At 51.8% G+C, this 15,816-nt stretch overlaps 1 protein-coding gene across 10 annotated transcripts in view; it reads left to right on the plus strand.

Annotated features, from left to right (window-relative positions):
- Window positions 1-13,962, plus strand: part of ATG13 (autophagy related 13) — a 40,647-nt gene extending 26,685 nt beyond the window's left edge. For 3 of the 10 annotated variants that reach the window (XM_066251398.1, XM_066251399.1, XM_066251397.1), the window contains 8 exons: window positions 3,109-3,207; window positions 3,953-4,063; window positions 4,474-4,610; window positions 7,251-7,365; window positions 7,820-7,897; window positions 8,082-8,195; window positions 9,090-9,218; window positions 11,611-13,962. In XM_066251398.1, the coding sequence (XP_066107495.1) occupies window positions 3,109-3,207; window positions 3,953-4,063; window positions 4,474-4,610; window positions 7,251-7,365; window positions 7,820-7,897; window positions 8,082-8,195; window positions 9,090-9,218; window positions 11,611-11,763 (936 nt within the window). In that variant the 3' untranslated portion in view covers window positions 11,764-13,962. The remainder of the gene's footprint in view (window positions 1-3,108; window positions 3,208-3,952; window positions 4,064-4,473; window positions 4,611-7,250; window positions 7,366-7,819; window positions 7,898-8,081; window positions 8,196-9,089; window positions 9,219-11,610) is intronic. The other 7 variants (XM_066251401.1, XM_066251400.1, XM_066251403.1 and 4 more) reach the window with 7 other exon arrangements.
- Window positions 13,963-15,816: the final 1,854 nt, after the last annotated feature.

Here is a 15,816-nt window from a genome sequence, read left to right on the forward strand (position 1 = left end):
TCATTCATTGCCTGCAGCTCCCTGCTTTCCCTGCCCATCGTCTCTGAGCCCCCTCTTTGACTTTCTAGACAGTTTCTTCTAGATCAATGCAGTTCTGCTTTCCTTTAAAGTACCCCCAGACTATACCTTCTCACCATCTTATTTCAGGGACCCAGCAAATTAATTAGCTATCTGCAGGTTTTTATTTTTATTTTTAATTAAGAAAAAAATTAAATGTATTCATTCCTGTGTTGTTAGGAGATACTGGATTAAAATGATGGTTCTAATCTGTTTCAAAAGCAGAAGTTAGGCACAGAAGCTAACTTAATGTATGTGAAGGACGTTACAGGATTCACGATCACTGTTATTTCTGTTGTCCCAGTGTAGAGTTAAAGAGGTTCTTATTGTGCCTGACCAGGCAGTGGCGCAGTGGATAGAGCATCAGACTGGGATCAACCCAGGTTCAAGACCCCGAGGTCGCCAGCTTGAGCGTGGGCTCATCTGGTTTGAGCAAAGCTCAGCAGCTTAGACCCAAGGTCGCTGGCTTGAGCAAGGGGTTACTCGGTCTGCTGTAGCTCCATGGTCAAAACACATATGAGAAAGCAATCAATGAGCAACTAAAGTATCGCAACAAAAAACTGATGATTGATGCTTCTCTCTCTCTCTGTTCCTGTCTGTCTGTCCCTATCTATCCCTCTCTCTGACTCTCTGTCTCTGTTAAAAAAAAAAAAAAAGTTCTTATTGTAACGTGGCCTAGACAGTTTGGTTTGGGGGTACGGGTATTATTATTCCTCTCGCCACAATAATATATGTAGGCATGAGCGTCACCCTTATTCTGGGAAGAGGTGGCTTCTGGTGTCAGTACTGACAGAATAATACCAAGTAAGGGGGACGTCCCCCTTCTTAATAGTACACATTAGTAGGAGTAGATTACATGTCAAGTTTAATGTTCATTAAAGTTTTATTGTATAAGTGATAGGTTTATTAACAATAAATAAAGTTGTGAGTCTGACCAGGCGGTGGCGCAATGGATAGTGTTAGACTGGGATGCGGAGGACCCAGGTTCGAGACCTCGAGGTCGCCAGCTTGAGCGCGGGCTCAGCTGGTTTGAGCAGTGCTCACCAGCTTGGACCCAAGGTCCCTGGCTCGAGCAAGGGGTTACTCGGTCTGCTGTAGCCCTATGGTCAAGGCACATATGAGAAAGCAATCAATGAACAACTAAGGTGTCGCAACAAAAAACTAATGACTGATGCTTCTCATCTCTCTCCCTTCCTGTCTGTCTGTCCCTATCTATCCCTCTCTCTGATTCTCTCTTTGTCTCTGTAAAAAATTAAATTAAATTCTTAACATGCATTAAAAAAAAAGAAATAAAATAAAGTTGTGACTTGGGAGACATGAGGGGTAGCAAAGCTGGGCCTTAACAAGTCAGTGTGTCTCCTTCCCTGATACAGCGGCAGCTTTACCCGCTCTGGAAGGAAAGGGAAGCTAAGTAGTTTCCACACGGGCTGTTTGCATAAAACTTTGGTGACCTGTGTAAGGAGAGCCTGGTTTGTTGGTTTTTTCATGGTATCAGTTGCCTGTTGTGTCTTGTCACAGTTTAAAAGTAGATCACATCAAGATCTTATCAATACTAGCACCCCCCAGGGGAGTCCTGTCCCTGTCCCTGAACACGTCTAATCAAGGCTGATTACGATTTGGTGCAGAAATACTCATTTTCAACAGAGAGAAAATCACTTACCATCAGGTCTCCTCATTCCTGTAGATACTGAAGTAGTTTCTCCCTTCGTTTAACTTAGGGAATTGCAGGATGGTTCAACAACTATTGGGAGTCCAGTAAATACATGTTAATGTGATGTTTGTTTATTTCACCAACAAAATAAGGGTCATTTTGTCATTTGGGCACAAAGTTGAGTCAAGAAATAGTTGTGACCCTGAACCTGCTACTGTGACTTAAGAGCCTACCTTTATTTCTTTTATTTATTTATTTATTTTTTTGTATTTTTCTGAAGCTGGAAACGGGGACAGTCAGACAGACTCCTGCATGTGCCTGACCGGGATCCACCCGGCATGCTCACCAGGGGCGACACTCTGCCCACCAGGGGGCGATGCTCTGCCCCTCCGGGGTGTCGCTCTGCCGAGACCAGAGCCACTCTAGCGCTTGGGGCAGAGGCCAAGGAGCCATCCCCAGCGCCCGGGCCATCTTTGCTCCAATGGAGCCTTGGCTGCGGGAGGGGAAGAGAAAGACAGAGAAGAAGGGGGGGAGGTGGAGAAGCAAATGGACGCTTCTCCTGTGTGCCCTGGCCGGGTATCGAACCTGGGTCCCCCGCACGCCAGGCCGATGCTCTACCGCTGAGCCAACCGGCCAGGGCCCCTACCTTTATTTCTAAGCATTAATTAGCTAATTGGAGAGATTTATTAAAGATGAAACAGCAAGACCCAAAATAATCATCTTGCCCCTAATTAGCTTTGAAATCATAAGAGTTTTGAAAGTGCCCCAGCTTTTGCTCCATCAAATTCTCCTACACCATCAGGGACTGTAAGAAACACACAAACACACACTCAGCCCTGTGCCCACATCTGCACACACCCACTCATCTTCCCTGGGGTGATGATGCAAGGAAGCCTACCTGGGTACTTGAGTAGTTTCAAGTTCCAGCCAACAAATGTCAACTTTTTTAACCTGTCCCTGAAGATTCTGGGTCCACAGAAAAAGGCATTCTAACATTTTCATCTCAGTTTTCTCATTCATCCTGAGTGCACCTCGCGGCTGCTCTTGGACCCTTCCCATTGGACGCCATTCTCTAATGCCCTCCCCTGCCTGGACTAAAGACAGGCTAATGCTTGGTTCTGGTTTCTGCTTTGCCGCGCACCAGCTCGACTGAGTGGTGCTTCCCACCCGCTCATCTGGAAAAGGGGCACAGTGGGGCAGCTGGGGTGAACGCCGCCTCGAGCGCCCCCCCAGCCGTCCTGTGGGATGGCAGCCTTGCACCTCCCTCCTGCTTTTCGCCTGACCCCTGCTGTGCATTCCAACCTCTGCGGCTGCTGCCCCTCTGGAATTCTCTTGACTCTTTCTCAAGTCCCTTTTTTTTTCTTCTCTTGTTCCCCCTGTCTCTGTTTGTATCTGCACAGTGTGTGTTTACTGTCACAAAGGCACATTTTCAGACCCCTACTCCTGTGGTGACGGATACCCTGAGGGTCCCCATGGCAGGACTGGCCTTTTCCCATCAAGTGAGTCCACTGGGAAGAAGGGGAGAAATCTGATGGCATCTTTCTATTTAAAATTTGTAAATAAAGTACAGGCTATAGCTATTTAAATGTCCCCAAGTGGTGTTCTGTGGGTTATTTTGAGGCTTGGTGATTGATTTTTAACAGGACACAGCCATAGCAGAGCAGCCCAAATAGAATTTCTTATTTGACCCCACCTCCTCCCATTGATGCAAAAAATACATGGAGTTATTTATATCTTATTTCCAAATAAACAGTCCAAGAGTGGTATTCTGTCTTTCTCAACATAAATCGGAACCCTCTCATACCCAGTGTGGGGGGGGGGGGAGGGTGTGATTAGAGAAGACGCCTTCTGTTTCAAAGGGACCTTAAGGACAAAGGAGAAATAGAATGACCTGGGAAATCGGATGATTTTGGCTCTAAGTTCTGTCCAGGCTTGTGCTCCACAGATCTACTGGGCTGGAAATGGAAACAGTTAGCTGAGAAAGGGGGGAGCAGGACAATCATTGGAGGCCTTTATAAGGTCATAGGGCTGGGAACCTCAGTCCCACTGTAAACAAGTCTGTTTTCATCTAAAAAGAAATGGCCTGGTCTGTCTTTAACCCTTACATCAGGCCACCTCATACCACAGGATGTAGGCTGGGGTCCATTCCCTACTCGCAGCTGATTTTGATCATTAGTCAAACTCTAGGATTGCCTGTTTTCCCTCCTCCTTTCCTCTGCCCCTCTCTCTTTTTCTCTTGCTTAGCTCTCAAGCTCTCGCCTTTCCTATCAGCCTGCTGCCCTGGGCGTTGGATCAGCTGACCTGGCTTACCCAGTAGTGTTTGCTGCTGGCTTAAACACCACACATCCTCACCAGGTATCTTTCAAGATGGGGAGGACTCTGGGGGTTCCTGCGCTGCCTCCCTGCCCCGGGGCAGTCGAGCGGCCTCTAGAGAGACCAGTTTAATTCTGAGTGTTCAGAAGCAAAGCTCTTCTGTGACTTGGGAGAACTAGCATGACTCTGAGAGGAAGGGACCTCTTAAACTTCAGAAAGGAAAGAAGAGCTTCCCAGGCGTTTCTCCCTCTTTCCTTTTCCTTCTGCGGTCATTACTGTGCATGTCTCCCATTTACTGGGTCCCAGAGAGCCCAAAGAGCTGGCATGCGCTGCTCAGTAGGTGGCAGCGGTGGCGATGGACAAGCTTGAGGGCAGATGCCATCTTGCTAGGCCGAATTGTCTCCTGCCCGAGGCTGCCACGATTCACTGTATTTTCCCATTTTTCCCTAAAGCTAATGGTTCCCGGGAAGGAAGGTGGGGTACCCCTCGCCCCCAACCAGCCTGCCCACGGTGCCCAGGCTGATCAGGAGAGACTGGCAACCTACACTCCTTCCGACGGGGCCCACTGTGCTGCCACACCTTCTAGCAGGTGAGTTCCCGTTGTGGCTGTGCTGCTGCTCAGGGCGGGCGGCAGTGCCCCGGCACAAGCTTATCTGGTGTTAGTGAAGAGCAGCGCTCAGCAGTGGCTCAGGTTGGGCATTTGCGCCCCAAATGTGCCATCCTTTAAGCTCCCAACAAGAATCTTACATTGCAGTTGATGTGCAGGGGAAGCTGGCCTGACCACACTGCTAACAGCAGATAGCAGGCACTTGGCTCTTACATTCACCCAGTGAAGGGGGTTTTCAGATGTTTCTCTTTCACCCCAAGATGTATTTCTGTGGAGCCAGTCTTCACTGTTTCCTGAAGACCAGGGTGTTTACCGTGAAGTCTGGGGCCACAGTGGCTTGGATGGTAGTTAGGATTGATTTCCTGCTTCTGAAATGTGAGTGTCTCATGGAGATCCTTTAGAAACAACTCTTTTTTCTCATAAAATACAATGAAAAAATCTTTGTCTTTTTTGGTTGCAGAAGTAAATACATTCTGTGAAATTTAAAGTATAAAGACAATGGTTAGGTAGAAAATGAAAGTTCTCATAGTCCCAGCTTGCAGAAATCACCACTGTTACTTCCTTTTAAAAGATGAGAGGGTAGGTCTCAGTTGTATTTCAGCTCTAGGCCCAGAAAAGCAGCAAAACCAGGTGGTGACACCAGGACCAGCTGCCATGACTAATGATCCCCTGCCTGGCACTGGCCAATCAGTGGAGACCACAACACTGGACTGGCACACCTGGGAAAGCTGATGAATATTCTCTTGAGACCTCCTCTAAACTCCCAGCCTATAAAAACCCTCAAAACAAAGGACCCAGCATGTGCTCTCACGCCCATGCCTTTCCCTTCTCCCTCTTTTCCCCTCAAGGGTGCGTCTCCTAAGCTCTGAGGGACCCCATGAGACGTGCAGCCAGGGGAGCGGTGGGCAGCGGCAGCTCGTATGTGCAGCCAGGGGAGCGGTGGGCAGCGGCAGCTCGTATGTGCAGCCAGGGGAGCGGTGGGCAGCGGCAGCTCGTGCAGCCAGGGGAGCGGTGGGCAGCGGCAGCTCGTCCCGGGCTCACCCCCGACCCTGTCCCTGAGGCCCCTTTGCTCTGACTGCTCAGTGAGCCAGAGCAGCCCCGCCTGGGCTCTCTGTAGCCTCCTCTCTCCCAGGCCCTTCCTTGTTTCACCGTCCCCAGCTTGAATAAATGTACCATCAAAATAAAGAAAAAGACAAGGGAATCTCAGAAAGATTAAGTAATTTGCCAAAGAACAGTAAGCTTGCAAAATGGCCGGGCGTAAGTGCTCAGACTTCCGGTCGGCGCTCTGTCTTCCCGTTGTCCTCGGGTTCTCCCGTGGGAGGCCGAGGCTGCCTGGGCCTGACCTGCCCTCCCTTGCCTGGAAGTCCCCCGAGGGAGTGACGTTGACTGGCCTGCCACATCCTAAATGAACTTCTGGGTAACAGAAATTCCTGGTATTTTTTTGTTCTTATTCCCACAGTGGAGGAGTGGGAGGGGAATTGTTCAAGAAGATACACTTTTTGTACCATCCGTCAGGAAAAGTAATTACTTTCATTCCTGACCTCCCATACTTCTAGTTTTCTGAGCCTCAGCTCCTGGGGCACGTCCAGGAGGGAGTAACTGAAGACAGAGGACCCTGTGTAGGAGGCTCTGAAACACAGGTAGTCAGCGCTTCGACCTCTCAGTGCTGGTCCTCCCTGCGGGCTGGAGTCCAGAGGCCACTTGGAGTCCACAGCCCTCCTCCCCACCTCGTGCCCCTGCTTTTGGCCAGAGGAGTTTTCCTGTCCCCGGCTGCACACAGGGCTGGGCCCACTGGTCTAGCAGCCCCAGTATAGGCCCCTGTTTCTGCTGCTGGCAGCGCCCGCCTGTCAGCCGGTACTCGGCAACAGCCTGGAGCGCTACAGAGGGGTCAGTGGGAACAGCCAAGTTCCCGTATTGTTGAACGGAGGGATGACTGAGGGTGAGGAGAGGGCAGGGACACGCTAAGGAGTGCAGAGGACCTCAGCCTGGCCATTTGTCATGGGGTGGAGAAAGCTCTGGCTAGCTATAGAGTCAGATTCGGGACTCCTGAGCTGGAATAGTGGTACTGTCCCTTGTACAGTTAACATTGTGCTGTAAACCAGTGGTTTTCATCGCTGGACTGTGGACTCGGACCTGTGTGCCGAAGTCTCATGCTGGTCGCGGAAGGGTTACCCACCCTAACATGGAAACCACTGCTGTGACTGTATCATCTTAATGGTATTTTTAGATAACTAAGCAAAACAAATATGAAGATGGAAACCAGCTAAAATCTTGAGTCTATCTCTGTAATTAATATTTTAATTACAGTTTATGAGAGCTGCTTACCTGGATTATGATTGCTGTGTGTATGGTTACTGAAGCTTATTGGTATTCCATGTAAGCTTTGCACAACTGTAACACGGAATTTCATTCACATAATGGAGAAGTTTTAGTTGTTCCAGGAAACGTAGCCCTTTGCTCTCAACTCAGAAGGCAGGGTGACCACACGGTGCTGTCCCCCACTGAGTGGGTGGGCGGGGTAGCTCCTTCCCTAGGCTGCAGCCCAGGGCGGGGCTGTATGGGGAGCCAAAGAGGCTCTGCTGTGGTTCGAGAATGAGTACCAACATTACCTTTCTTCCCCAGCGAGGATACTGAAACTGTCTCAAACAGCAGCGAGGGACGGGCTTCTCCCCACGATGTCTTGGAGACCATCTTTGCTCGAAAAGTAGGGGCTTTTGTCAACAAACCCATCAACCAGGTGATTTTCTGCCATTGCCCTCTGTGAGCCGCGTCTGCAGGAGGCCTCACAGGTCTCTTAACCTGGGGCCCGCAGCCACGGGCAGACAGTACATGCATGTTGTATGTGTATGTGAGTTATTTGTAACCCGTGACACCCCTCCAGAAAAAGTTAAGAACTATTGTCCTGTGATCTTTTAAGCCTCCTATAGGAGAGGGAGACCAGACACCATTTAGTACAAACACAGTGCCCTGAAGTGTCACCGCCTCACCCTAGCCCTGCCAGCGAGCCGTTACTATGGGGAAAGCTTCCAAAGCTGAGTTCCTGGAGTGTTAGGGGGTCTCCGACACAGGGACCTGCGGGGCAGTGGTCCAGCTGGGTGTGAACTTGCCGGGCCTCCTGACTTCAGGCAGTCTCTACGGAAGCGTGGGCGCTGGGGAAGGACGGGCACTGAGCCTTTCTCCTGTCTCTGCAGGTGACCTTGACGGGCTTGGACATACCCTTTGCCATGTTTGCTCCCAAGAACTTAGAGCTAGAAGATGCCGACCCCTTGGTGAGTCTAGCATTTCCAGTGAGATGATGCCGAGTCCTAATCTCCCACAGACCATTAGCCATGCCCTGCAGCTGAGGGGTTTGCAGCCAGCCTGGGTCCCTTATGAAACCCTCTACTAGTAACAGTAACTTGCCTTCAGTGCCCAGAATCAGCCTCTTCCTCTGCCTTACTTACCCTGAACCAGGTGAATCCCCCGGACTCCCCGGAGACTGAGTCTCCTCTCCAGGGTAGCCTGCACTCTGATGGCTCCAGTGGCTCCAGCGGCAACGCCCATGACGACTTTGTCATGATTGACTTCGTAAGTTGCCCTTACCTTTGCCTTCCTTGACCTTTGCTGCCAGGGGAACTAAACCTAGAGGCAGCTATTGTGCTCAAACTGGAGCTCCTTTGCAGGGAGCAGTGGGGACAGACAGGACGGGACAGGTGGGCACCTGGCTGGGCACTGTGTGTGCGGGGCACCCGTTGTCTTAGCCGGCTCCTTTGCAGGGAGCAGTGGGGACAGACAGGACGGGACAGGTGGGCACCTGGCTGGGCACTGTGTGTGCGGGGCACCCGTTGTCTTAGCCGGCTCCTTTGCAGGGAGCAGTGGGGACAGACAGGACGGGACAGGTGGGCACCTGGCTGGGCACTGTGTGTGCGGGGCACCCGTTGTCTTAGCCGGCTCCTTTGCAGGGAGCAGTGGGGACAGACAGGACGGGACAGGTGGGCACCTGGCTGGGCACTGTGTGTGCGGGGCACCCGTTGTCTTAGCCGGCTCCTTTGCAGGGAGCAGTGGGGACAGACAGGACGGGACAGGTGGGCACCTGGCTGGGCACTGTGTGTGCGGGGCACCCGTTGTCTTAGCCGGCTGGGGGAGACCCTCAATGAACAGTGAGGCATTTTGTGCCGTGTCTTTGGTTGACATTGATCATGTGGTTCAGCTTTAAATGGGGATTTTCCAGTAGGTTGTCTTCATGCCTAAAAGGATAGCTTTGTGCCAAGGAAAGGAGGGTGCCACAGTCTGACCAGGGAAGAGGGATGTCATCAGCAAGGTTAGAATCCAGCTGCCCAGCGGAGAGAAGGTGCCGAGCCTTCTCTCCCTGAGATCACAGCCTGGAGCTTTGATAATTACTGGAAAGAAAGAGGGCTGTTCCCTCTGATTTTTCTCTGGGGCCCCTGGTAAGCTAAACTGAGTTTGGTCTTGTTTTTGAAGAAACCAGCTTTTTCTAAGGATGACATTCTTCCGATGGACTTGGGCACCTTCTATCGTGAATTTCAGAACCCCCCTCAGCTGAGCAGCCTCTCCATCGATATCGGGGCACAGTCCATGGCTGAGGACTTGGTATGGAAACCTCTTCCCCACCCCACCTCATCCTCTGGCCTCCCTTCCCGCTTTGATGTCATTCCTGCTCCACAGACCTAGAAATTCCTTCCTGTTGCTCCCCCAGCCCACACCTCCCGTTGTCCCTGTAACAGGAAAGAGACACTTTTAGGCCATTATCTTCTTTTGATTGCACTTGAGATTTGCGTTTTGCCCGGCAGTCATTATGTGGAATTTGCTTGCACTCACTTCCTCCTTTTGCACACACTCAGCATTTCTTACACACTCCCGTTGTCTGGTGCCTGATGTCTTCCACTGCTGGTACCAAGTTCCGACAGCCTCACATTCACTGTTCAGCTTGCCAGACAGGTGCCAGCTGCACAGACCAAAGGATCCCGAGGTCCTGAGCATCGATGTTCTTGCCCTTTCCTTAGGGAGGTTGTTCCTTCAGCTGGTAGTCCTTGTGTTTAGCCAGATGTCCTGATACTGACTGTAATTACCACATCTCTACTTAGGGCGCTATCTGTTTCCTGCCTCCAAACGGCACAGGAGTGCCCTGAACAGCCGTAGACTCGGGCTGTCTTCTGCCATAGATGTCTGGGTTCCTCTGCCCAAGGTGGGGATGCTGCCTCCCACATTGAAATGCGAGGAGTGGCTCTAGGAATAGGAATCTAGGAATAGCTGCCCTTGATTTGCTTTAAACAAAAAAAAGCATGCTCAGTTATAGCAATACAGTAATAATGTCATTATTATTAACATTTACTGAGGTTGTCTAGGTACCAAGCATTTTTCTAAGTGCTTTACACAGTTCTTCAACAACCCTATGAGTTAGGTTTTATTATCCCAGTTTACAGATAAGGAAACTGGTACTGTGAACAAAAAACTTGCCCATGGGCCTGACCAGGCAGTGGCGCATTGGATAGAGCGTCAGACTGGGATGCAGAGGACCCAGGTTCGAGACCCCGAGGTCGCCAGCTTGAGCACCAGCTCATCTGGTTTGAGCAAAGCTCACCAGCTTGGACCCAAGGTCTCTGGCTCCAGCAAGGGGTTACTCGGTCTGCTGAAGGCCCACGGTCAAGGCACATATGAGAAAGCAATCAATGAACAACTAAGGTGTCGCAAGGAAAACTGATGATTGATGCTTCTCATCTCTCTCCGTTCCTGACTGTCCCTATCTATCCCTTTCTCTGACTCTCTCTCTGTCCCTGTAAAAAAAAAAAAAAAAAAAAAAGTTAAAAAAAAACTTGCCCATGGTCACACTGAGCTTGCAAAACAAAGCTCTGGTTTTGGGCTTTTGACCACTGACCCACCCCCACTTCTGACATGAAATGTGGCTGGAAGGAACGGAAGGTTGTCCCACCTCTTCCAAGTATTGGTGCCTGGCAGGAAATCTGGGATAGTTTGAACTTTTCAGGTGCAAATTCTTCAGTGGAGATAGACCACATGATTTGGGTCAGATTATTATTATTATTATTAATTTTTTTTAATTCATTTTAGAGAGGAGAGAGAAAGGGAGAGAGAGAGAGACAGAGAGAGAAGGTGGGGAGGAGCTGGAAGCATCAACTCCCATATGTGCCTTGACCAGGCAAACCCAGGGTTTCGAACTGGCGACCTCAGCATTTCCAGGTCGACACTTTATCCACTGCACTACCACAGGTCAAGCGGGTCAGATTATTTTTTAATTTTTATTTTTTAGGGTCGATTTTTTTTTCAATAGTTCATACCTTTAAGTTTTTATTTATTTAGGGAGAGAGAGGAAAGGAAGAGTGAGAGAGAGAGAGAAATACAGCTTTGTTGTTCTACTTATCCATGCCTTCATTGGTTGATTCTCATATGTGCCCTGACTAGGGACTGAACCGCCATCTTGGTGTGTCCGGACAACACTAACCAGCTGAGCCACCCGGCCGAGGCATAGCTGATACTTGAGGACAGTTAAACTTAACTCCTCGTGGTTCTGTTTTCTTCTCTCATTCATTCTCTTAACTCCCTCTAACCCACCCCTCCTCTGATGGTGTGAACATGCAGATTCCTAGGGCCTCCCCACACACTTGTCGAGTCAGAACCTTTTTGGGTCATGGTCAGGACTGCCTTGCTGGGAAACCCAGCATTGGTGTGAAGAGCTGTTTTGTAAAGCTTTCTTCATTTTGGACACTCTAAACCTACCATTTCATTTACTGTCAGTCTAATCTCTGCCAAAGATACGTCACAGTTCAGTTCCTCTGTCACCCTGTTGGTGTGGTCCGTCTGGGTCTCTCAGTGAGGGGCCACCTGGATTCCCAGGCTGCTCTGTCGGAGCCCCTGCCCAGCCCCCACAGAACCCTGAAGCCTCTGTCCGCTGCCCACTCGGAGGCCCTGAATTGTCCTCTCGGCCCAGGGCTGCTGAGCTGAGGCTCTGTTGCGCTCCCTTCTCCAGCCTGGGGAGACTGCGCTGCCTGCCCGTTCAAGGCCCTGGCTGAGTGAGCAGCCCTTCTCTCCCCTCCTGGTGCAGGACTCACTACCTGAGAAGCTGGCTGTGCACGAGAAGAATGTCCGAGAATTCGACGCCTTTGTAGAAACCCTGCAGTAAAGGCTGGTGCCCTCGAGTACCAGCAGCACCCCCTTTTGTGGTCCCAGGAGACAGAGCCTCCCGCTCCTCAGCGGCTCCCATCCCTCATCCAGGTGGAAGGGAGGCCAGTTTTCCCCATGGGGACCCAGAAGTCCCTGCTCCTGCACCTCCTGGAGATGGCATGGCGGTGGCGGTCAGGCCCAGCCCAAGCGTTTGCGAGGACTCGCCCTCAGGCCTTGGAGGTGGGAAGACCCTTTGTAACAGAAGGGCCCTCTGCGGGGCCATGTGCTTCCACCGCCCAGCAGCAGACACAGGCCGCGTGCGTTCTTCCCGCTGCTGGCCCCCCGCCCGGGTCTGCCCCTCGCCTGCCTGCCATGACCGCCAACCATTTGACATTCCAGCTGGTGGCCCAGAGACTGGTGTGGAGGCCGAAAGAGGAAGGAGACAGTGCTGGGAGGAGGAAAGAAGGGTGCCTCAGGCTCTCTCTGGTCTCCTTCAGTTCTGGTATCTCCTTCCTCTCTCCCTCCCTTTGCCCCTGTGCCTGTACTTCGGCAATATGACAGGCCTTCTGCCCAAGATGAGAACTCGGAAGTCAGCCTTTCCCGCCCGGAAGGCTGTGCCAGCCCTCCGTTGGCAGAGGGTCTGAGCAGCCCTGCTGGCTGCTGTGTGCAGTCCTCAGCCACACAGAAGCAGTCCTGTGATCCCAGGATTGGGAGTCACAGCAAAGGTTCTTCCCTCTCTCTTCTCCCCTCCCCCGTTGCTGCTCCTTGGTTATAGAACATGGTAAATATTTATTACTTTCAAAGAAGTCAGATATTTTATAGAGAAAGTATGTTTGAGGTTAGATGTTTTCACTTGGGGAAGGTGAAGGGCCTCTTTCTGGGGCAGGGCCTCCTACAGAGGTTCCTCAGATTCCAGGTTGCTGCTCGGGGATCTTCCTTCCCACGGAGATGAGGTGGGAACCAAGAATAGGGCTGCTGAGGGCATCAGAACCTCGCAGACTTGCTGCATTTGAACTGACAGCAGGCTTTTCCTTGGACAACTACATACTCCTGGCGAGAGCCTCGGATCTCACAGCTTCTGCAGAGTGACGGGCTGTTCTGGTTGCTCAGGAAGCCTTGGGTGCTAACTGTGGTGACTCCCTAGAGTTGTGCCCCATACAGTGCCCCGTGGTGGCGCAGGAAGGTCCAGACAGGCTTCCCCTTCTGGGGTACTTGTTCCTGTTTCTCAGGGCTGGGTTATGGGCCCTTTCCTCCCTCCTCCTGGGCCTGGCCACCACCTTCCTTTAATCCCAGGGTCTGTACACTGTCCTGACGCTTATCAGTTGCATAGTTCCTTGTTGAGAAACTAAACCTGGGCATATATATGATTGACTTTACCCTTCAGGTATTGTTACTTGAGGAAGTCAAGTGCCTATCCTCACTCACCCACCTAGGCTACCTGTCTCTCTCCCAGCCTACTGGGTGGTCCTGGCCATGGAAGACGAGGCCTGCCCCATTCCTCCTGGTCCACCTGGGGTATTCATTGGCAGCAGCTGTTCTGCAGTGGAGCACATGGCCCTGAATTGCTTGTTAGTAAATGCATGTGACATTGTTCCCACCTACAAGGCTGATCTCAGGGCTTGAGCGGACTCGGATGCCGTGTCCATTCGGCTGAGCCCTGCCCCCGTGCATGTATTCTGCTGCCACAAAGAAATGTTCCCAGCAGTGATGTCCAACTGGTCCTCCTATCTTTGGGCTAGAGCACACCCATGGCCCGCTAAACCAATCTGCACTTACCCCCAAGGTCCCAGCGCTGAGAAGGACGGAGGCCCAGTCTAAGTTATTAACTGCCTCCCACTCAGCCCCATTGTCTCAGCCACTCCTTTTAGGCCAAGCACGGACGGGCCTCTTGGCTAGTGTCCTCTTGACTTCTGTTAGCCTGTGCAGGCAGCAGCTTCTTCAGGACCCCTCAGTGAGGGGCCACGGAGGCCAAGCCCGACTGAGCTGAGCCTGGGAAAGCAGAGCAGTTGTCAAGGCCAGCCTTTGCCCCTCAGCCCAGTACAGTGAAAGGTGTGAGCCCTAGACTGACTTCCGTAGCACCAGGGGACGGGACTGGGACCAGTCATCTGTCTCCTGGTGACAGCCCCTCCCCTTCTCCAGCCTACCTTGTTTGGAAATACTGAGTTATACTTTACAATGTATTCAAGAAATTTCCAATAAAGATTTTTTCTGTACTTTACAGCTTCCTATACTGCAGGTGTCTAAAGTCCTGGGCCACTGGGCCGCACTTCTGTGCAACGGTCACTGCCAGGCTCGGCTGAGGGAAGCGCAGGGCTGTGTGAAGCAAGAAAGGCTTCAGAGTCGGACGCTCTGGAGCCTCGGGGCTGGGCCGCTTACCAGCTGTGCCAGCCTGCGCTGGTCAGGAAACCTCTGAGCCTCGTTTTCCTGGGCTGGAGGGCTCCTGTTCCAGGGGCCTGCATGTGGACACTCCGTGAGAGGGCATGAAGTAGACATGCACATGGACTGCTCTCACAGAATCCCTGAAATGTAGGCCATTATCCTCTGCTCTTTATTCCCCCTGCACCATGCTCGCCACTCGCCCAGCCTGGAGGTGCCACATGGCCCTTGGCTCAGAAGGAAAGGTGACCAGCAGGCCTCGGCCATGTTTCTAGTAGAAGCCAGCAGGGAGTGTGTGGCTCCTCGTGTTTCCTGGGATGTTTGCTGATCAGCGTGAGGGGTGCTGAGCAAACCAGGCTGAAGGGAAGGGGTTGAGTAGCAGGAAGTCAAGTGCCAGTTTGTTTAGCTGCCCAGGGCACTGGGGTGATCTCTGAAGAGCCATGAAAAGTGGAAGAGCCCTGTGGCTCTGGCCCCCTGGGGACTTCAGCAGATCTCTCAGCCCTGGCAAAGCCACCTCCTGCCCCCTGGTTTGTGCCTTCCGTGGGGGAAGGGAGCCAAAGTGAGCCAGTGTCTCCGACGCAAGAGACCAACCGCCTGACAGACCTTGGCAACTGCTGCCTGGGTCGCTTCCCCACACTCTTCAGGCTGAAGCCAGGCCCCAGGACAAGAAAGGGATAGCTAGAAAATTACTTCAGCCCAAACCTGAGGCTGGGCAGAATGGAAGCCAGCCCTAGCTGCTGTAAGGGGCCGTGGAGCCAGCCCTTGCTAGTTAGTACTGCATGCAACACTACCCAGGGCCATGCTCTCAGGCAGGACAGTGGGTGAGCCCCTGGGTTAGAAATGGAGGCGAGACATTCACCGGAGTCTGCACCTTCTATTAGAATCCCCCAAAAGCAAAGTGTTCCGTGTCCCCAGGTCTGATGATGGTGTCCTACCCCTTCAAAGTAGCATCTCCTTATTTATACTCCATCCCTAGGGGCCTGTTGTTGCTAAGGCAGAGGTAAACTGGCTTTTGAGTCACTCAGCAGAGGTCCTGCCAAGAGCCCAACCCAAGTAAACAGCCATCTCCCTGTCTCATGCTCCCCCCTCCTTGTTGCCCTGGGTCACAGCCCCTCTCTTCTAAACAGTCACCCAGCTTAGAGCTCAAGAGAGCCAACGAGAGGCTGCCAGTGCCCTTTGTTTGACTACCTGGCTGAAGGCCACGGCTATACAATGGGACTGGCTTCCTGGGGCTCCGTGCCTGTGTTTATCACCAACCTAACAACTCTGCTCAATCCTGCAGCTCAGGCCCAGCTGCCTCAGCCCAAACAATGACGAGAAAAAAATAACAGGCCCAACTGAAGCCACCTCCCCTCCTGACTGCCATCCCCAACTGAAGCCACCTCCCCTCCTGACTGCCATCCCCAACTGAAGCCACCTCCCCTCCTGACTGCCATCCCCAACTGAAGCCACCTCCCCTCCTGACTGCCATCCGCAGGCAAGCAGCTAGCTGTTGGAACTTGACCTTGACCACTGTGCCAAGTGAAATTCTGGTCCAGTCTTAGTGACAAACCACTTCTTAAAAATTACGGTAAAATACACATAAATGTGACCATCTTAACCTTTAAGGCAAAGCAAAACCTCAAAAGAGGGAAGGAAAATAAGATCTTTCGTGACCTCAGTGTGAGTCATCAGCAGGTGGAAACAGGCGGGCTGA

The sequence above is a fragment of the Saccopteryx bilineata genome, chromosome 1, assembly GCF_036850765.1.
Source record: "Saccopteryx bilineata isolate mSacBil1 chromosome 1, mSacBil1_pri_phased_curated, whole genome shotgun sequence".
Classification (NCBI taxonomy): Eukaryota; Metazoa; Chordata; class Mammalia; order Chiroptera; family Emballonuridae; genus Saccopteryx; species Saccopteryx bilineata.